General features: G+C 42.0%; 1 protein-coding gene across 4 annotated transcripts in view; it reads right to left on the bottom strand.

Moving 5' to 3' along the window:
- The window catches only part of WNK4 (WNK lysine deficient protein kinase 4), a 49,165-nt gene that overhangs the window by 21,091 nt on the left and 6,991 nt on the right, over positions 1 to 21,083 (bottom strand). For all 4 annotated transcript variants that reach the window (XM_089532174.1, XM_089532172.1, XM_089532176.1 and 1 more), the window contains exons 2-4: positions 6,718 to 6,890; positions 2,675 to 2,895; positions 1,526 to 1,683 (exon numbers count right to left, since the gene is read on the bottom strand). In XM_089532174.1, the coding sequence (XP_089388300.1) occupies positions 1,526 to 1,683; positions 2,675 to 2,895; positions 6,718 to 6,890 (552 nt within the window). The remainder of the gene's footprint in view (positions 1 to 1,525; positions 1,684 to 2,674; positions 2,896 to 6,717; positions 6,891 to 21,083) is intronic.

A 21,083-nucleotide genomic window follows, 5' to 3' on the forward strand; every position in this document is an offset into this window, starting at 1 on the left:
CAACCTGTATCCTCTCATCAGCACATCTTTTATTTACTCAGAGCTCAGAGCTCAGACTCAAAGCAGTTTTAAAGAGCAAGAGCACATGTCCCTTTACCTTTTCCACTGAGTGCACAACTGACCCAGTCATCTGAGACTATTTCACGCTACACAGTTATGGAGCTATGAATCCACTTTAATTGCCATGGCTGCATCCTGTGGAATACTAGAATTTGCAGTTTGAGGAGGCACAACTACTTCCTGGTAGAGAATTCTGAATACCTCATGAAACTACAAATTCCAGGATTCGATAGGATGCAGCCATGGCAGTTAAAGCGCAATCAAAGTGCAACAACTGTGTAGTTTGGATGGTCCTGGACAAAGGGGGCAGGACATCTAAGTAGAAGAACATGGATTCTACATAAATTTGATTCCATTCTTTTTACACACTGAAACACAATCAAAGGGATAGAATATAAGAGGTTCAAACACATATATAAGCAGCCTGCCTCCATCTTTTTAAAACATGATACAGGTTAAATTCTCTTATCCAGAATTCCAAAATCCAAAATACTCCAAATTCCAAAACTGTCCACAAGGATGACTGAGATAGCGACACCTTTGCTTTCTGACAGTTAGGTGTACACAAACTTTGTTTCATGCACCTTATTATTAAAAATACTATGTATAAAATTACCTTTAGGCTATGTGTATAAGGTGTATGTATATACAACATAAATGAATTTCATATTTAAACTTGAGGCCCACCTCCAAGATATCTCATTTGTTTTGTTGTTATGTACCTCTAAGTAATTTCTGACTTATGGTGACCCTAAGATGACTGGGGCCAAAAGGGTGTGACTCACCCAATGTCATCCTGTCGGTTTCCATGGCCAAGTGGGGATTCAAACCCTGGTCTCCAGAGTCGTAGTCCAACACTCAAACCACTACACCATGCTGGCTCTCATTATGTATATGCAAATATTTCAAAATCCAATAATAATAATAATAATAATAATAATAATAATAATAATAATATCCAAAACACTTCTGGCCAATTTCAGGTAAGGGAAACTCAACCTATATTAGACAACTCTAACATTTGGCCCATCAAGTTGCTTCCAGCCTCCTAGTTTAAAAGCACAGAAGAGGACAAGCACCCAATCTTAGGGCAATACAGAAATATTTTAATCCATGGGGAAAGCAGTTGGTCAGAATCCAAATCTGTGTTGGATTAGGGATTCTGTCTCAGCAGTTACATGTGAGTGGAATTCCATGTCCATAACAGCCCAATACTTTCCTATGTCTATTCTTCACTGATCCTAGAACTCTCACACACAGTTTCCACATCCTTCCTCCTAATTCCCAAATCTGCACCAGTTTCAGATTTGTTGGAAACTTATCACCAGAAAGCTTCTCTAACACACACGTGCAAGGAGTGGAGCCCATAATGGAAAGGAATAGGCCAAGCTTCTTGAGAAAGAAGAGGCTGTGCTCGCTCTCCCTCCCTCTCCCTCCACCAGTTCTTCTTCACCCTCTTCCTCACCGAGGTGACCTTGCGATAGATCTGAGCTGCATTCTGGCATTCCGAGTAGGGGTACTCTGAGGTTGCCATTTCCAGCATGCACATGCCAAATGCATAAACATCCACGGCTTCATCATATTTCTCCTCGTACATCTCTGGGGCCATGAATTCAGGAGTTCCTGAAAAAAGGAGGAAGGAAGGGATTTTATCTTGAGCTTCCAACCCTTAGCAAAATTCACTCACCTTCTACCACCATATCACCCCACAAGAAATCATTTTAACAGACAGCAACACATAACAACAATATCTGAACAGGCTTCTAGCTGTCTACAGGATACACTGTAAGGTACCTCTTTTGACTCATAAATACCTTGAGGATAGCAGGTCTAAAAATATTGCTTCTTTCATAACAGTTTTGTAACCCAAGCAAAACATTCTTGATAATGCTATCTATGTACCTGATAATCTTTTTTAAAATGATGGAAAAGTAGGCAGAAAGGCATACTTGGCAACTGATCCTCATTTACAAAACTCCCAGTCTTCAGAAGCCTCAAAACAAGTCCAAGTATACTCCAGAGGTAATGCAATAATTTTCTGACTTTAACTGGTCTTTATCTGGCTGGTGTACAAATGAATAATATTCACATTCATCCATGGGATCACCATAAGTCATAGTCAGTGTACATCTGAAACTGAACCTTTTCATCCTGCCATGTCCAGTCTGTAATGTTTCAGTGCACATTTGGAGAAGAAGGGAATGGTTGGCGGGACATCCTGTTTAATTTCACATTTTTTTTAAAACACTGTGAATTTTTATGTAGATTTTTCCATTTGGAAGCATGATTTGCACACACTCATCATCTTTGCATGCATTTTTAAAAAATGTATATATTTTTCTGCTGTTATTCACATTTTATCAGATATGCTTTTTGAAAGCCCTGAAACACACAGATTTCTGAACATGTGTGATCTGGGCAGCACAGACCAGAAAAATCCAACAAACTGATTCTTCACAGGTATCTAGTCATTTTTTGCCATTTTAGTTTTAATTATTGTGCTATATATATCCCTGTTCTATTTATCATCAAACAGGGATAGAAAAACCATGGCCAATGAAACATATCTTGGCCATTCATACATTCTGTCATCCATTCAATACTCATCATGTACCTATGACACTCTTGGCAAATGATGCACGCTTGAGTGTGGCTAGACCAAGGTCTCCAATTTTGACGGAGCCTGTGGGACCTGTGATGAAGATATTGTCACATTTCAAGTCTCGGTGGATGATCGGAGGTGATCGGGTGTGCAGAAAATGCAGTCCCCGCAGGATTTGCCTGCTCCATCGCTGAAGAACCTTCAGCTTCATCTCCTTGAAGCGCTTCAAGTACCTACAAAAAAGGAATGGCATTAGAATAAGGGGCACCTTGCCCTAACCAGTTGTGGTTCCCACCTTTGTAGCATGGGGAAAAACAAGACCTTGGTTCCTATGATATGATTCTGAGCAATTCATCTTTGGAATTCATCATCATCACCACCTAAATACCAGCAAATTCAAAATACTACCAACTAACAAAACTTTCCAACTGTTGGCCTATACAGAACCTAAACAATTTCATCCACTTGCAAGAGAGATGTATCACGTGGCTTGGGAGAAGCTGAAGGTTTGCAGATGCACAACAAAATCTTTAAGAGCAAAACTCTAAAGTTAAGGATATACCCAAAAACAGCCCAAAGGGGACAGTTAAGGGGAGGAATATTGGGCAAGAAATGGAATGCAGTGTTCTTGAGAGGCCATGGCTCATTGCTGGATGGACGTGATATAGTATAGTAGTGGGGAAGCCTTTCCAAACTCTTGGGCTACTCTTTTTCTAAGAATCACAAAAAAGATAAGAATTACAACAGGCTGTCATCATACAAGCTGAATCTAGACTAAGACAACCTCTGGTTTTCTGGCAAATTAAAACAACTGTGAATAAAATTTATCTGAGAAAAGGGGTAGATGTGTTCAAGACTACACTGCAAGCTACCTTAGCAAGCAGGCTATCTTTAATGGGATTTATCATGCCATTTGCCTCTTTTTACTGGTCTTGTTTTTCCCACCTGAGATAGGAATCTAGATCTTCTAATACTTGAGAGATGTTAATAAAATGGGTTACGCATTAGCTAATTGCTCTACATGATACTTTTATATTCATAAGATGATTGCCCTCATTTGCAAATAAATTACCAAAAACTTTCACTGCACTTAATTCTTCAGTACATATCTCTCTGCCTTGTAAGAACAATCTAAACATTAACTATGTGGTTTGTAGATGTACGGAAATAATTGTTCTAAGAATTTTTAAAAGTATTTTGAGTTTTATGAAAACAATAGATTTCCCCTTCCCTGAAGGAGACTGCACATCAGCAGCTGCTCCAGAGACAGCATTATGAAGAGAGATTGAGGAAACACCTATTCCAATGTGAAGAAGGTGGCAAAAAGTCTATAAATGGGTTGGGATCTCCCCACTTGACAAGCTAATCCCCATGTGAGCTCCCTTCTAGCAGTTTGTAAAAATTTGAAAAATGATGACCCAGATGGTTTTCTAATATATCAACCCTAAATAGATCACATAATATGTTTGCAAAATGCTTATCTTTTTAAAAAGTCTTCAGTCTGAAAAATACCATGTGTCTTCAGAATTCAGATTCAGAACACAGGTGGAAAAATCAAGTGGATTTAGAACTGCATGAGCCTCAGCTCCTAACTTATCCCACCACCAATAGCAACAACAAACAGCACACTCTCCTACTAGCCAATTAAGATAGGAAGACAAGGACAGAATAACAGGAGAGCCTGTTGAAGCAAACAGAGGTGAGTGGGAGAAGGAAAGGCTTAACTTCACCTCATATCCAGGAAAGCAGCAATTGCTCTACTAAGATGCTTTCCTTTTACCACAGATTGAGGGGAGAGGAAGGTCAGGGCCCTCTGGTGGGATACCTTTCAGAATCTGTTGCCTAGGGTTCAAGCGGGCTCACTTTGATTAATAGAAGTATTGGCCCCAATAATTTTACTAAGGTTTTCCCACTTCCTAATGGATTTGGACCTCTGTGACAAAACAGCCAGTCAGTTCAGGCCAACTGAATACCAAAAAACAAAACAAAAACAAAAGGGATTTCATTTTTAAAGTAGGGTGGATCCAAAATCATGTATATTGGTCTAAACTGAAAGTATACAGCAGGGATCCAGAATCCCAAACACTCTAAATGGCACCACTGTTCTACACAGAAATGCAGTGGATATGTTCAAGGACCAGAGACTTTGCAAGTCAGTCCATCAGCTGATACTGTACCAAGATTTATTTTCTGAATTTTTCTTTCTTTTTACAAGATTCATTGAGTATAACAGATCTGGCCAAGGGTCTGTTAAGATATATCAGAAACCCCATTGTACTGCCAGAGCGTAAGCTACATCACAGCCACAACAGATATATGGGGAGCGGAAGATAAAATAGGGCATTCATGGGTAGGCCAGCATTAGAACCAGAGAGGACTCCACATTCCCCAGACCATGTCTACAGTCCACATTGATGGTGGGAGTTCACATCAGTGCTGGACTTTGTGCAAAGAAAGATTGATGGGAGTAAAAAAGGAGAAAAAACCCACATAACTAATCCTGCATCAGCAGCCATCTCACTTGCATTGCTGTGACAGAGAGGAGTATATAGTCTAAAAGTTGGGGAAAGGAGTATTTTGGGCCACAGCTCCTGGACTCCTAGCCAACATCACAACATACCACTTGTGTGTAAACTCCACACACAACACAGGATAGAGGGTGTGTGGCATCTCTGGCATCAGATAGCACAAACTTAGGGAGGAATCTTGTTGGCAATGACAGTGACTGCGGCGTAGACATGGCAAAAAGGGTAAAATGCCATGGGCACTGAGACAATGGGAGAGACAGCAGCAAAACCTGTCCCTGCCAGGAGAGAAAGTAGGCTCCTCGGCTGCTTGGCAGCTGGCAGAGCAACTTTCTCTGATGACAAAGACATCTTTCTCTGCTGCCACCATGTCCCGTCAAAGAAGTGCCTCATGCCAGCATAATGGACTGTTAACGCCAGCATAAGGCACAAACAGGATTCTGGCCCTAAGGCTCACAAGAGAAAAATAAACAGAGGAAAGAAAACTTTGCCCCCAAAAAGGGCACTTTGGACAAACAGAATGTTCTCTGGGACTTGAGAGCACATTGCTAGCATTTCCTAGAGATTTACCTCACTTTAGGACTCCAGACAGAAACACAGAACAGCAACATCCACTCCACTCCAACACTGCGGGGGACCTTAAAAAAGCACTCCAGATAGCTAAGATGAGGGAAACTGTGGCTCTCCAGATGTTCCTGAGCATCAATCGCAATGGTGAGGGATGATGGGAGGAGTTTAACACCTACAAGATCAGTATCCCCATGCCGCAATTTTTCAGGTGAGCCTTCAAGTTCCTCATGCTTGCCACACTCAGAAGGGAATTAAGGGGGCAATTGTGATAATCATAGCTTTAGAGAGAAATACCTTGAGAGTAGAGATTACAAATCTCAGAATCCTACCAACCAGCCTGGCCAGTAGAAATGAAGAGGGCAATTGTGATTCTCATAGCTTGGGGTAAAAATACCTTTCTTTTCAAATTACAAGTCCCAGAGCATGGCCAGTGATTATGCTGGCTAGGAGATTCTGGGAGATGCTGGCATTTTCAGTGGATTTAGGGAGCCAATTTTTTGTGAGCTTGGAACCATTTGGGGGCAATTCGGACTAACAAAAATGGCCCGAAATTATTTGGGTGAGGAAACAATCCAGAATGAATTTTGAAAAGCGTTGTCTGTTTTCAAAAATTTTTTAAACATGCAGACCCCACTACAACATATTTAAAAATTGAACTGCCACTCCTGGAAACTTGCAGGTGAGCTAATTCAATTTCTTTTATGCTCCTCAAAAGGATGACCAAGAGAGTCTCAGGTAGCAAAAACAGTTGTTTTTTTTAGGGGGGGCTTCTTGTGACCCCCACAGCTGCACTTTGCCCAGTCCTGATATAATCTTACCCAGAGCTCCTGACTGATGAGAGAAATATTTTGCCACAGCACAAAAGAGGTAAGAGCTATCCCTTCATCTGCCCAACTACTACTGCAGTTGCTTCCCTCCCTCCTCCTCCTCCCATCACCACCTGGTCAGTTCCATGCTCACGTTTTGAGGGTGCCTGAGGTCATGAGTTCTGTGATCAGCACAATGCAGACCTGTCCTTTGACAGAAGACTTCCATGAATCGTAGAAACGGACAATGTTGGGATGTTGGAGACCCTTCAGCATATCCACCTCCTCACTGAAGCGCTGCCGTTCCACCTTGGACAGCTTCCGTGTCTGACATCAAGAAGGAAGGAAAAAAGCATGTGAAAGTGGCAACAGTTGTCACTGCAACAGCCAACCATACATATGTTTTTTATACTGAATTTTTCTTTTATATGTAAGAAGATGCTTATACATTTGGTAGCATTCACTAAGACAGATCTTAGAAAAGTTATTTTTTGCAAGTTATATTTTTACAGCTTCCAGAATCCTCCATTTGGAGGGATTCTGAGACCTGCAGTTAGAAAATATAACTTTCCCAAGATCTGAATTATGCAAAGACTGAACTTCAATTGACCATGGACTAATTAAGCATACTGCAAAATACTCATCTTTGGTGAAGTGCGGGGCTCGACTGGTGGGTGACTCAATGCCGCCCCTTTGAGCCCTGGATGGAGGTTGCGGCAACCAGACAACACGGCTTCTGGAAGGACCAAAAAGAACCTGCTTCCTGGAAGGGGTGCCAGAGGTGCGCTCATGCGCCATGATGACGCCCCTTCCATGGAGTGCCGGTTGAGTGGGGTGGAGCCTGTGCATCATCATGGTGCACCCCTGTGGACGGGCATGTGCCATAATGGCACATGGGCAGTGGAACAAGGGCTTGGAGCGTGTGAATGCTCAGCCCTACCACAGCCCTAGTATGTGTTCAGGCCGGCACAAAGAGCCAGTCTGTACTGCCTCGTAGTCTTCCAACTGAGTCCGAAAAGAACTGCTACTGCCATTTGTAGTTTTGTTTTCAAAGAAGTAGCTCTTCCTCCTGACTTGATAACTGACCATAGTCACAGCTTCATTGACATAGAGGATGAGGAGGCATGCTCAGGAGGAAACAACTGCAGGAATCAGTGACTGTCACTTAGCAAAAATGGCACCCCATGAAGGCCGAGCAGCTGACGCACAGTTTCAGTCTTAACTTTGTCTAAGGTAAACCTTGCCATCAGAGCAGGGTGTGGCACTTGTCACTATGCCCCTCATTGCTCATCCCCCCTGGGCTGCATCCTTGGATGCTTCCCTTTGCCTCTAAATTATGCCATACTTCAGAGCTAGATAGAAGCTCTAGGGCTTTCCTCTTTTAGACATACAATCTTATGGAGCCAGAATGGCAGAGACGGAGGCAGTCTGGGATTCAGAAGGACTAAAGCAAAGCATAAAGTGCCTTTCTGAGATTTCCTTCCTTCCCTCTTTAGTTGCCCAAGCTCAGTGTCCTGGTTGTGCATCTTGCTAAGGTATCAAGCCCTCTCTTTCTACTCTGGAGATGGTGAGTGGTGGGAGAACTTCATAGAAATGTGACATAATAGGAACTGGTGAGCAAATGAGCTACGTGCAGCCTCTTCCTGGCTCTGCATCTGTATTCTGTGGCCATGAACTACCCCTGCTTTTTCTGTCCCCTCTCGCCGGAAACCACAGAAGGACAGTACACCTTAACATAGATTTTTTCATACCATTTTCCTCCAACCTTGGGTATATGGGCTTCACCCACCTGCCACTGAGCTCCATCCCAATGCATAGTCTAGTCTATGCCTCCCTTCAATCTATGAGTGATTGGAAATGGGAACCATGTTGCAGGTTAGAATTCTAGGTAGAGTCCCAGTTCTAATAATAAGACCTATGCCAGATCAAATCAAATACAATCTAGTAAAACACTAGATTGTTATTTCCCATTGTGGTCACCCAGACACCGAAGGGAAATCCCACATGGAGGACATGAATGTGATAGACTTCCACTGTTGTTTCCCCAGCCACTGCTTGTACATAGAACTGTCCTGCCCCTGATTCTAGGGATAGCTTAAAGCCATTATGAATAGCAACCACTTATGTTTTCCTCCATGAATTTGTCTAAATCTTTTCTAAAACCATTTGTCTCTGTGGCCATCATCACATCTTGTGGTTGCAAATTTCATAGTTTAACTATGTGCTGTCTGAACAGTTCTTCCCCTCTGTACTAAATTTGGATGTCTCCGAGTTCCAATATGATAGAAGGGAAATAATTATCCCTTCTTACTTCTTTCACACCATGAATACCTTTATGCACATCCATCACGTCTGACTATTTTTCTAAGCTAAAAAAAAACCCTCAAATATTTTAAGTTTCCTTCCAACTTACGTTCATTTTGATTGATCCCCCCCCCCTGAGCTCTACAAATCTTTTTTGAGGTATAGTGACCAGAAATGTAGTTGGAATGACAGATATGTATAAATGTATTTCCTAATGATCCTCAGAATGAAACTGGACTTTTTCATAATGGTTGCACACAGTGTCCTTTTCTTTAAGTTATTCAAGATGCAAAATAGTTGTACATGTGACACACTGTGCAGTAGACTGAATAACCCCCATGGCCCTGTGGCTCTTTACCTTCATAACTAGCTTTTGTTTATTGGGCTCATTCGCTTGGAAAATTGGAATTTGCAAGGTTGAAAAGGGGAAGATCTCATCTTGATGCTAAACTTACACAGGTGCTTAACTCACTTGACCACTGAACTGTTTGCCTCAGTCACTTTTGTTATTGGGTTTGAGAAACTTGTCAACTAGGGCTTTCTTGGTACTTGCTAAGCAGGATTCCTCACAAACCTGACTTACCTATAATACCGGTAAGGTTTCCCCAGCCAACACCTGCTTGCACAAATGTTTAACTAGCCTACCTGCTTAACTAATTTAGTTTGACTGCCTCTGAGGCCGAAGCTCAGCTGAGCTCTTTCCCTTGTGCTCCTTTAGCTGTATTTGTTATACTTTTATACTCCTTACTTGCAACAGGCGGAGTGTCCCTTATCCAAATGCCTGAGACTAGAAATGTTTCTGATTTCAGATTTTTTTTTAATTTTGGTATATTTGCATATAGGCAATGGGATATCTTAGGAAGTCCTATTTTTTCCAAAGTATTCATTTGCTGGAAAAATGTAAAACAGAAAAAAATGGATTATGTAATATTTTTCTTTAGTATAATGAACAAAATGTTTAAGACAAGGTATTTGTGTGTTTACTCCACCAAAATTACTTATAAAACCTATGCAACAGGCAGACTTTTATGTAAGACAGTGTACAGTATAGTATCTGATCACTGCAATTCCTAGTCTTGGTTTCCTTTTCTCAGCTCTTTTATGAGAATGGGTATTTTATGTCTACTTGGCCCGATTTAAACGGGCCTTTGCACCGCCGTCACGTGCTACGGGTTGGCCGAGGACGCAGTGTCCATACCGGCCTCACCCCAGCATGTGATGGGGGTGTACACACCGGCGCTGCCATTTTGACGCAACGGACGCATAGCATCCGCACATCCCGGCGCCTTTGAGAAGCCACAAGTGCGCCATTGACACCTTGCTGCGTCACAAAGGCACCATAAGAAGAACCCGCTGTTTGTCCGCTGCAGCTCCCTTGAGCAAACCAGGGCGACGGGAGATCGCCCTTTTTTGGCGGTCTGTATCTCACCCTTGACACTATAAAGAACTAGAGGAGACAGTGTTATTTTATTCATTTTTATGAGTTTTATGGGGGGGGTGTCTCAATGGAAAAAGAGTTCAAGACCTTTTCACTTCATTTATAACAAAAAAATTAAACAATTAATACATTTGATTTGTAATTGTTTTCTCAATAAATTGTATTTTTACAAACATGATCATTTTATGATAAATCACATTTAACAGAGTAACAAACTGACTTTCAATTTGTAAAGAGTGTTAACATCCCATTTTTAAAAATTATTTTTTTGTGGAAAATTATTTTTCTCCCATGTCTTCAAAATTTCCAGAATTTCTCACATTTCTAGCTGTACATATATGTTTTTAGCTTGCCAGGTTTTTTTATACTCCTTATCAACTTTTAATTACATCTGCTCTAACCAACAAGACCAGGAGGATCTCAAATATATATATATTTTAAAGTGTATCTGAATCAGCTACAAGGCTGCACCAGACTCCAGTCTGGAAACCAAAAGAGGATTTAGGTCAATTGAGCCTCCTGAGATTGGTGACTTTTAGAGGGGAGTAGGCAGTGAGTGATAATTAAGGAGAGGATGTGGGCAGGTTGAACTCTTTTGGGAATGCAAAGCTTTGACTTACTTTATGCCTCCCTTAGTATATGCACAGCTATACTTAAACTCTAGGGTTTAAAATGAACTTTTAAAAATGAGGTTTTAAATTGAACTGTGGTCTTGACCAGTTGAATAACACTGTCATAAAAGTGGTCTGGAGGTTATACATTCCTATTTGCACCAGAAAATTCAAGTTAATGAATGCTCCTTCTAAATTTGTTCAGTACTAACCACAAAGCTAGCACCACCTCCCCATATGGGAACAGCTAGGCATTGCCCTATCCATCTCATGGAACAGCTAGACATGGCCCTATCCACCTCATCAGCCATTTATTCACATTCATAAAGCATACAATGAAAGAACCAGGGGAGGGGGTTCAGAGAAAAGAATTAGGTCTGGTCTCCATATGTTGGATACTTAAGTGGTAGCATATGAAATTGCTAGAAAGGTCTACACCATTTCAGACTTGGGAAGGCACTGCTTTTGTATTTTTTACTGCTAAAATAACTCATTGAAAATAGGGGTGGGAAAGAACAGAGCAGGCTTGGGTAAGAATTTTGCTCCTTCAGTTGTATATTGTTTGTTTTGTATGGAGGAAGAATTCAGGAGTGCTATTCTGTGCCTGCAGCCACAAAGTGATATAGTCCAACCTGTCACCTCTGCATTCTACCACCTTGTTCGGCTGCACGTCCACCCAGGCTTAGCTGGTTAGATAGTAGTGGGTCACTCAAAGCTTTGCCCCTGCCTTACATCCCTCACAAGTGTAATGCTAGAGCAGTGCAAGAATCTGCACACATGTGGACCTCCTATTCTGAAACAGCATCGATTCTGAGTCACACAGACTGGTGTTCCCTAAGGAACCATTGTTTGTTTCAAATACTAAAGGGGGGAGGGCAGGACAAAAGCACCACTCACCAAATACAGTCACCATATGCCAACTGACTACTTTTTTAACAAACATGTGTGTATTGTGCATGCATGCACACATCCGGGCTCCCTGGTGGATGACAGGAAAGCTGGTGGCAGCGGGGGCCGTGGGGGGATACTCAAGCCTAGTCTTCTTGTTCAAAGTTTTGTTCCATGAAACATCAGTGGCAGAAGGGATGAACGCAGCTTTTTACTGCCAGGGAGCAAAAGAGCATCATAAAAAGTCCTTCCTAAGCTTTCCCGCCACCCCTACAAACATGCATACAGGCAGTACAGAGCTTCCTAAAGCTGTACTGATCATACTGGCCCATAGCAGAGAACCTCGAAGCCCAGACAAAGGGAGGGCAGACAGGGCAACGGGAAAGAAAGCACAGAAACCCAGGACGTGTTGCAGCTCTTGGAAGGGAAGGGAGGGAATTCTTGTGTGGGCAGGGGGGTATTTTGTAGCTGTGAAAGGGGAGCCCTACAAAGCCCTGTCCTGTGACAGAGATAGGTTGATAGTTTTTGCCTAGCTACTCTCCACAGCCTGCCTTTGCTCAGACAGCATGCTTTCTTCACTGGTGCCTTGTGCAGGATGGCTGATCTTCTCCTTCTGAAATGTGTGCTAGGAGGTAGGAGGGGGCCAGAGAGTGAGGAAAGTTGCAGCTCCTTGCGAAGGGCAATGGCAAGGATCCAATCCTCCTGCGCTCCCAGTCCTGCCAAGCCAGAATTGGAACCCAGTTGGACAGGTGCCAAAACCGCTGCCGCCACCAAGTTCTCTCCTCCATCCAGTCACCACTGGAACAGAGGAGGCCATTTGGCTTGGAGGAGCTGGCTGTGAAAAGACGCTCCTCTGTATGTGTGCCTCTCTCTGCGTGTGTAAGACAGAGAGAGAGAACAAAATTACAGAAGGAACTGAGTAGCATGTGCCTGCCCTCCTCCACATCCCAAGTGAGCTCAGCTGGAAGAAAACCGAGCAGGAAAAACAGACTAAACATGTTAAAAGGCAGCCCGTTTTTCCAGGGAGCCGGCGGCTGCAGTGGCGCAGTGCCCACCTGTTTGGCCACACGGCCTCCATGTGCCTGTGGGAACCGCCTCGTTGCCCCATTGGCCAGGATCTCTGTGGCGGAGCCGGAGGTGGATCATATTTTTACACTTTGGAGTGTTTATGAAGTTTTGCTACAGATGCAGCTGTGTGCTGTCAGCCACAAGTGAAAGCTTCATTGTACGCAGCTCAGGGGAGAGAGAGGAAGAGAAAAAAAATTAGGCCAGAACAACTTCATAAATGAAGAGATGTTCATAGCAGAAAAAGGGCCCCCGCAGGTTGAATAAGGTAGAATTGCTGTTCAAGAGCGACTCCCCACCAATGCAACAGAGAAAAAAGCTGCTGACCAAGTGATGGTCACCATGAACCAAAGAGGACTCACTGATTCGCAAGGTGGAACCTCTGGACTGGCTCCTGAAATATCTGGTATGCCACAAACCCACAACTTCTTAATGGCAAAGTCCAATTCTGCATCCACACATCATCGATGTGGAATATAAATTCTTTAAGTCTCAGTGTGTTGCCTTTACTGAATTCTAGAAAGGATTCAAGGCAATCTGAAAGCAAAACCTTCCAATGGTGTTGGGGACTCCATTTCAATGAGGTAGTAAATCCATTCTAGGTTGTAGTGTGAACTTTAAAGGATCAATCTAAGCTACTGAACCTATTTTGAGGACAGGATTCAGCACTCTGGGCAGCTCCTTTAAAGTTCAGAAAAGATGCCCTAGCACAACAACGCAGAAACCACTAGCTGCCACTGCCCTCTGACCTGAAATTTCTAATTCCCAATCTCAAAGGTATAAAGAGTGAGGATTAGTTTTTGTTTTTTAAAGAAAATGAACCAGTATCATTTTCTTAGCCAGATGGCTCACTTGAATATATTAATTTGTTTTTGTTTTCTTCTTAAAGATAACACCTGTTTTCTGGAGACACTCTGATTTTTGAGATTTGTGATCCAGATGGGCAGCCATGGAAGAACTAGTCTAGATCCTAAAGTGTAAAGATATACAACTAAGCAGTAAAGTTAGAATCATCCAAGCCATTGTATTCCCCATCATGATATATGGATATGAGAATTGGACAGTGAAGAAGGAACATAAAAAGAAAATCAACTCATTCCAGATGTAGTGCTGGGAAAGAGTGCTGAGGATACCGTGGACAGCCAAAAAGGCAAACAAATGGGTCCTTGAAAAGATCAAGCCTCATATCTCCATGGAAGCCAAGATGATCAAACTGAGGCTGTCTGACTTTAGCCACATCATGAGAAGGCACGACTCATTAGAAAACACAATAATGCTAGGAAAGGTAGAGGGTAAAAGAAAGAGGGGAAGATGGCAAGCCAGATGGATAGACTCATTTACAGAGGTCAGGGGGCTGAATCTACATGGCTTAAGATGAGCAGTGGAGAACAAGAGGGCTTGTAGGTGTCTCATCCACAGGGTCACCATGGATCAGGATTGACTTGAAGGCAGTTAACAACAACAACAACAACATTTGAACACTCCTGCTTTAGTGCAGCTTGTCCCCTGAGGGAAGGCATGGCGCTCCCCACACTCACCTACACAAGCATTTACCCTTCAGTTGGTTCCTATCATGAAGAAAAAGGAGGCTAACAGCAAAAGCATGAAGTCCCTTAGCCCTGGTGATTTTCTGTCTGTTTTTTCAAGATGCCCATTTCTATTCTAGCAGGCCTGCTGAATTTGTGACACAGGGCACATAAAACCACAGACAGCAGCCATATGTGGTACTCACTTATTTCAGTGGTTGCTGATATTCAAAGTCAAATTGCTCCTTTTTCTGCAGCATGAATCTGAATAGGTGCTGCCTGCTTCAAAAAACCATTATCTTGTCCGCCTTTGTACCCAAGTTAGATTTTCCAGTAGCCCCATGTTTCTTATGCATTGCTGCAGTAAGCAATGTAGTGAAAAGCTCGTTTCCCACAAGGCTGTTGTGGGCCCTTCAATCTTACGTCTATTCAAAGAATGAGGCTGACACACAATGCCATATAATTTCTGTTTTACAAAGTGGCAGAACTAAACTGACAAAGAATTCTCAAGGTACACACTGTGGCATTTATTACTAAGCAAGGTATAATAAAACTGTGGAGTCTGGGGTCCCCTTCCCCCTATCCTAATTATCTTCTCTTTTTTAATGCTGACTTGAAAAAGCAGCTATTCTTGAACCAGGCCCAGTTCTTTACCATCTAAAACCACACTAACTTTCAGGTGCCTTACCCCTTGCCTCAGTCATTTCTCCCTCATTCTTTTCTGCAGACTCCCCACCAACTTCCAAGCACAGAAAAACAGTCAATATAATAAGGCCATTTCAGAGGTGGCTTATATCCTGAGCAACCAAAAACTAATAATTCTGCAGCTATTCCATCTTTCGCTATTAACTATTTTTTGTGATAATATGAAAACAAAATAAGCTATGAAGGATTCCAGTACAATCACACCTTGGAAAAGTCACATTTTCATTACAGCTCACAGAATCCCCTACTTATGCTATCTGGGGATTCTGGGTGTTGTGATCAAAAATTCATGTTTGTAATGATAACTGGTTAGCAGTCACCTAAAGTACCCATAAACTGTGTGGATCAGGAAGGAAGACTACAAAATAAAAATCCTTAAACTAAAGGCACCAAAACTCCCCTCTAGAGGTAGGAACCACATTGTATCCCCACAGACCCTAAAACAGAGCCCCTAGTTTAGCTGGGGCACTGGGTTCAAACAACAGCTGCCTGGAGAGTCGACACTCAGTTGACACTGTTCCAAAGCCTTAGCTGCAAGCATGGGTAATGTGATATCTACCAAATTCTAGTAAGGGAGGGAGAAAGTTGAATCAGACTTAGAAGGAAAGAGCACCACCAAGCCTAGAAAGGCTCTTCCTTGAATAACCTCTTTGACATGTGTATACTGTATACACAAAGAACAACATTTAATGCACATCTAGCACATGTAGAGGCCCATAAAGTTACTCTATGAGCTATAAAATCCAGAATCTCCTAACCAGCCCACTTGCTGGCCATTCAAGATGGGACATTCTGGGAGTTGTAGGCCAAAAAAGTAACTTTTCCCAATTCTGTCCCCACCCTAGCCTAGATATAGTTGCAGTTTTCACAATAAGGAACTGAAAAGATTCAAAGGAGGATGAACAAAATTAACCAGGTTTTATTTTAGAGTTAAATTTTAGGCTCAATTCACCATAGCTCCTGAATGCTGGGCTTTGGTTTCAAATTATATAAAGACATAATAAATATAAACATGTCTTTGTATACGTACAGAGTCCCTGACTATTTCAGCAAAGGCTTGGTGTAGACAGGCAGTGTTTTCAGGCCACAGGACCCAACCTTTAAACAAATATGGTCTCCACAATTGTTCAGTTTAGAATTGACCACTGCACCCAATCTAAAAAAACCTAGAAGCCCTTGTACTGGAGGTGATACTATCACCAAAACTGAAGTAAAGCTTTCAACCAAAGTGGCTAGAATTGCAGCCAAAAGACCCAGGCCCTTCACATCCAAATCATGACAGCAGCATTTTGTAAAATACCACAGTGCTTGTACCCTCTTTCCACAACATCAAGGAAGCACAGAGGCTCTTTCTTCTTGAGCCTGAACATTTTGCTCACAATTACCTGGGCAGGTATTTGGTGACATGGTTTAAATAAAATTCTTGGCAAGGTGTCATTATAAATGTATGGCCTTACTTTGGTGTTTTAATATTATCTGCCTCAAGCATGAGATACAGAATCTGTATTACCCACCCACCCCAAAATTAAATAATAATATCCTGTGGTGCCAGATGAAAAAAGTCCCCCTACACTATATTCTGACCATAGCAACTTGACAGCCAGAAAGACTTAAAAGGTCTTGCTGTCTGATTTTTTTCTAATGACCACCAAAAACATTAATGAATTAATAAATTCAAAATATTTGTCTAGTCCTGTTGATGGTGATCCCCAAACATTGCCTCTTGACTCTGTTCTCCTTTCTCTATGGACCCCCAAAAGGTGCACCCAGTTTTTCCTGATTCCTCTGCTCTTCAGTACCTGAAGGGAAACAATAATCTTGAGCAAATATTTATTTACTCCAAACTGTTTACCAACACCCTCCCTGCATCCTTCCCTACCCCTCACCCCCACCCAAAAAAGAAGGCCATCCATAAAACGTTGCTTAAAACTCACATCTGGAAAACAGAAATAGATCCAGGCTGAACTTTTTGGAAGGGGGTGGTGGCAGGGTACTAATGGCTCAGGTTTGTGGCTTGGTAACCACAGATGTTTTAAAAGGCAACATAATGAAAAATTGCAGGAAAAAATAGGACAGAGTGGGACTCCCCCCCCCTTTTTTTTTTTTTCTCCTTTAAAGAGAGAACAAGTGACAGAAAATCCTGTGTTTGTGCTAGAGGCTTATCCCTAGCACAAGTCCTGCTTAAAAAAGAAAAAAAAAGATGACTCTGGAGAGCTGGATAAATGCTTCTTATTTTTAGTTGGCCTCCCAAAAAGCATCTGCAAATTGAAGAGAGTTAGGAGAAGAGTGACTCTGGGACATCAACCTTCTTATATAGTTGCTTTTCAGCAATCGCCAACTTGTGACTATCCTGAGAATCCTGCACTGAAAAGCAGCCTAAACATTCATTAACTTCCTCATCCACTTGTTATATAAAGAAAGTAGTAAAGGTCCATGGCTAAATCAGACCCTAAGGGATGCAATTCAACTCCACCAGTTAACTGCCTATTTATTCACTCACTCTCTCCCATTTCTCGTGATCCAACAGATATCCAAAGGGACTTTTAAGCTTCACCTTCCTGGCTGCAGGCACTCACATGATCCAAAAAGCACCCCTAGAGCCAGCACAGGACTCCATAGGGTACAGAAGGCTATTGCCTGAGAGCCAAATCATGTTCCACAGCAACACAAAAACGCTCTCCATTTGTGCTGGTTTGTCTGGCATCTAATGTGAAGTTGAAGGCTTTCATGGCCGGCATCCATGGTTTTTTGTGGGTTTTTCGGGCTATGTGCCTATGTTCTAGAAGAGTTTCTTCCTGACGTTTTGCCAGCATCTTCTGATGATGGCAGCCACAGATGCTGGCGAAACGTCAGGAAGAAACTCTTCTAGAACATGGCCATATAGCCTGAAAAACCCACAAAAAACCATGTCTAGCATCTAGCTTCTGTCTCCATCTCATCCCACTGAGTCCAAGTAACTCCATAGCTAAGCAATTGCTTTCCATGTAAAAACACTCAAGTCCAATCCCAGCATGACCAGTCAAAATTTTTTTGAGCAGGAATGTCAAAGGCCTCATCTGACTGGGGAGCCAATGCCACTTGGAATAGACAATTCAGGGCTCAATAGATTGACGGACTCACACAGTATAAGAGTAGATTGCTATGTTCACTCCCTCCCCACCCACAAAGCTTTTTCGGGCAGACAAATAGAAGGGACGGATGTGACTATGCTATGTTATGCTTTGCCTTGTCTTGCCCAGCTGGAGGCCAAGCTTGTCTTCCTATTCTTTCCGCATTGTACCCCACCCCACTCCATCTCCCACCAAATGGCTTCTTCAGCTCTCTGCTGCAGGAAGTAAAAATTATAACTTCTGAATATATGCAGAACTTCCTCAACTATCATCAACCCCACATGTCCAAGATCTGAGGAAAACAATGGATTTCACGGTCATTGAGTCGACTTTGCCTATCCCTAAAGCCTTCCCAAGACAAATGTTCACTTACCTGGGCCAGCCCTACCATCAGGCAGACTGTGGCGGCTGTTTCAGGCTGCAGATTTTAAAAATATTTTTTAAAGGTAGCAAACTGCTATTAGTTCTTATCTTTTTACTGCTGGGAAAGGGGAAAACACACACGTGGATTTTTTTGTTTCAGGTACCAAAATAAATTGGTTGCACCTTCACTTTGTGGTGAGCATGGAGCAAAATGTCAGCTCAGCTCTATTTCCTTGTATTCTCTTCAGAAGTTCCTTCCATTCTACATAGCAAAATTACTCTGTTGCGGGTGAGGAGTGGGGGGATATAATCCAGTCCCCAAAGAATCATAATTTGAAAATGTTATGTGTTTAGAGTACTGCTTCCAAATCCTCACTACAAACATGAGGTTTCTAGAAGCTGTGGTCCAAGACAGTAATTTTTCCAAGCTCTGCCTATGATGTTCCTTTTTCAAAGAGATATTTTAGTACTCAGCTCTGTACTGCAGAATGAAAACTTTATGTCACCCTGCAAGCACATTCATCACAGCCTTTGATACAGGTGACTTGTCAAGCCTAAAGCAGCAAGGCTAGGATGTGAGGGTGAGAATCAAGGTCCAAACAGCCCCAGCACATGACCATAAGACAGCAAGGAGCCTCCATCTTGACCCTCCCCCTATCACCACCGTCACTCAGTTTCTGTCCTATAACCAACGATTTTAGGGAAACTAATCTTCTTTGCAAATATGGACTTGGACCCAAGTAAGACCAAATGCCTGAGAACACTGAATGCAGACTTTGAACAGCAACGGTGTGATGGAAGATGCAAAAGAAGGTTCTTTGGCCTCTGACCTCAAACAGCACAGTTACAAGCCCATCTGGTAAAAATGCATCTTTGTGAGTATAAATGCAGGAAACAAAGAATGAAGAATGCCAGCCACATTTCCATGGCACCAAAACAACAAACTGTAAGTAGGGGGTGTGTTTCTTTATTTTTCTTGGACTTTGCAAAGAAAATGAAAATCTACTGTAGATTTTTATTTTCTTTGCAAAGCCCAAGAAAAATAAAGAGATACATATGAAATAATGGGGATACATATTGATGGCTAGAGATAGGGAAGTGAAACCCAACAACTAGACTCCAGGATCCCCAATTTTAAAAGTGTTTCCTCTCTCAACTATATCATCATGGGCACATTCACATATGCAACCTAGAATATTTGCCATCACCTGCCATCAACTGACAGAGTCAGTTTCTATGCAAGACAACATGCAATATTCCAAAGCCACTATAAGAATATCTTAGTCTCTAAGAACTCCCTGCTGCTGAACCAGAAGTACTAAATCTTCAACCAATTTATTTTAAAGGGAAACCTCAACGCAGAATGGCTGACCTTGAGTTTAATCAGTAAGTTTTATTGTATTCATTTAGGACGCAATCATGTATAAGGCTTTTAAAGCTTTGCCAAAACAATTCTGCTAGTTTTCAAGGAGCTACATAAAACTTGTGCGAGTGTTTGTGTGCTTGTGCTAGAGATCTATCACAATGGAAATTAACATTGTGTTTCTCCCCCCTCCCCCAAAAAACCTGGTTCAAAATACAAAAATGTGTGCAGACACAAAAAAGTCCTAGGGAAAATAACATCCACATAATTTTATCCACAATTATTGCACACGTAATTTGAATTGTTACAGATGTGACTAATGATTCTTTTTAGCCATTAGAGTAAACCTGTTAAATCAATGGGGTGTACATTAGTCATGACTTGCTCACATTTCACTGATTGAAATGTATTTACTCTTGAGGCACTGCCAGGACTCACCCTACTGGAGGCAGCCCTAAATACCCATGAATTGGAATAAAAGCATACCATTACTAATGTGTTTTTTAAATATCAGAGTAAGGGACATGTACACTGTAGAAATAATGTAGTTTGACACTACTTTAACTTGCATGGCTCCATCCTAGAGAACCCTGTGATTGTTAGTTTTGTGAGGCACCAGCACCATTTGGCAGAGAAGGTTTGTAAAATCTTATAAAACTACAAATCCCAGGATTCCATAGGATGCAGCTTATAGCACTTAAAGTGATGCCAAATTGCATTATTTCTACAATGTAGATGCACCCTAAGTTTTTCTTCATTGATTTATACCAGGAGCAGGAATTGTGTTCCCTCCAAAGGTTAACTGAACTGCAACTCCTAGTATTCATCACGATTAGCTGCTCTAGCTAGAACTGCTGGGAGCTGTATTTTAACATCTTGGAGAGCCACAGAATTCCCATCTCTGCATTCAGTGCATAAAGACACATAAAAAGTTCATATTTGACCTTTCACAGTGACTCACAGCAAACAACTTACTCAAAACAAAAAAAGGACATTTATTTTTTGACAATCTACTCAAATTCCCTAACTTATTTATATAAGCCATAAAGTTGTGGTGATCTCTCTGTCACTTGCGAACTTGCTGCCCATACACTCCCTACTGGAAGCACTGCTTGGAATGGAATGTTTACAAACATTTTATCTTCTG

This window comes from Sceloporus occidentalis, unplaced genomic scaffold, assembly GCF_023333645.1.
Source record: "Sceloporus occidentalis isolate IW3139 unplaced genomic scaffold, rSceOcc1.0.p SCAF_7, whole genome shotgun sequence".
NCBI classification, from domain to species: Eukaryota; Metazoa; Chordata; class Lepidosauria; order Squamata; family Phrynosomatidae; genus Sceloporus; species Sceloporus occidentalis.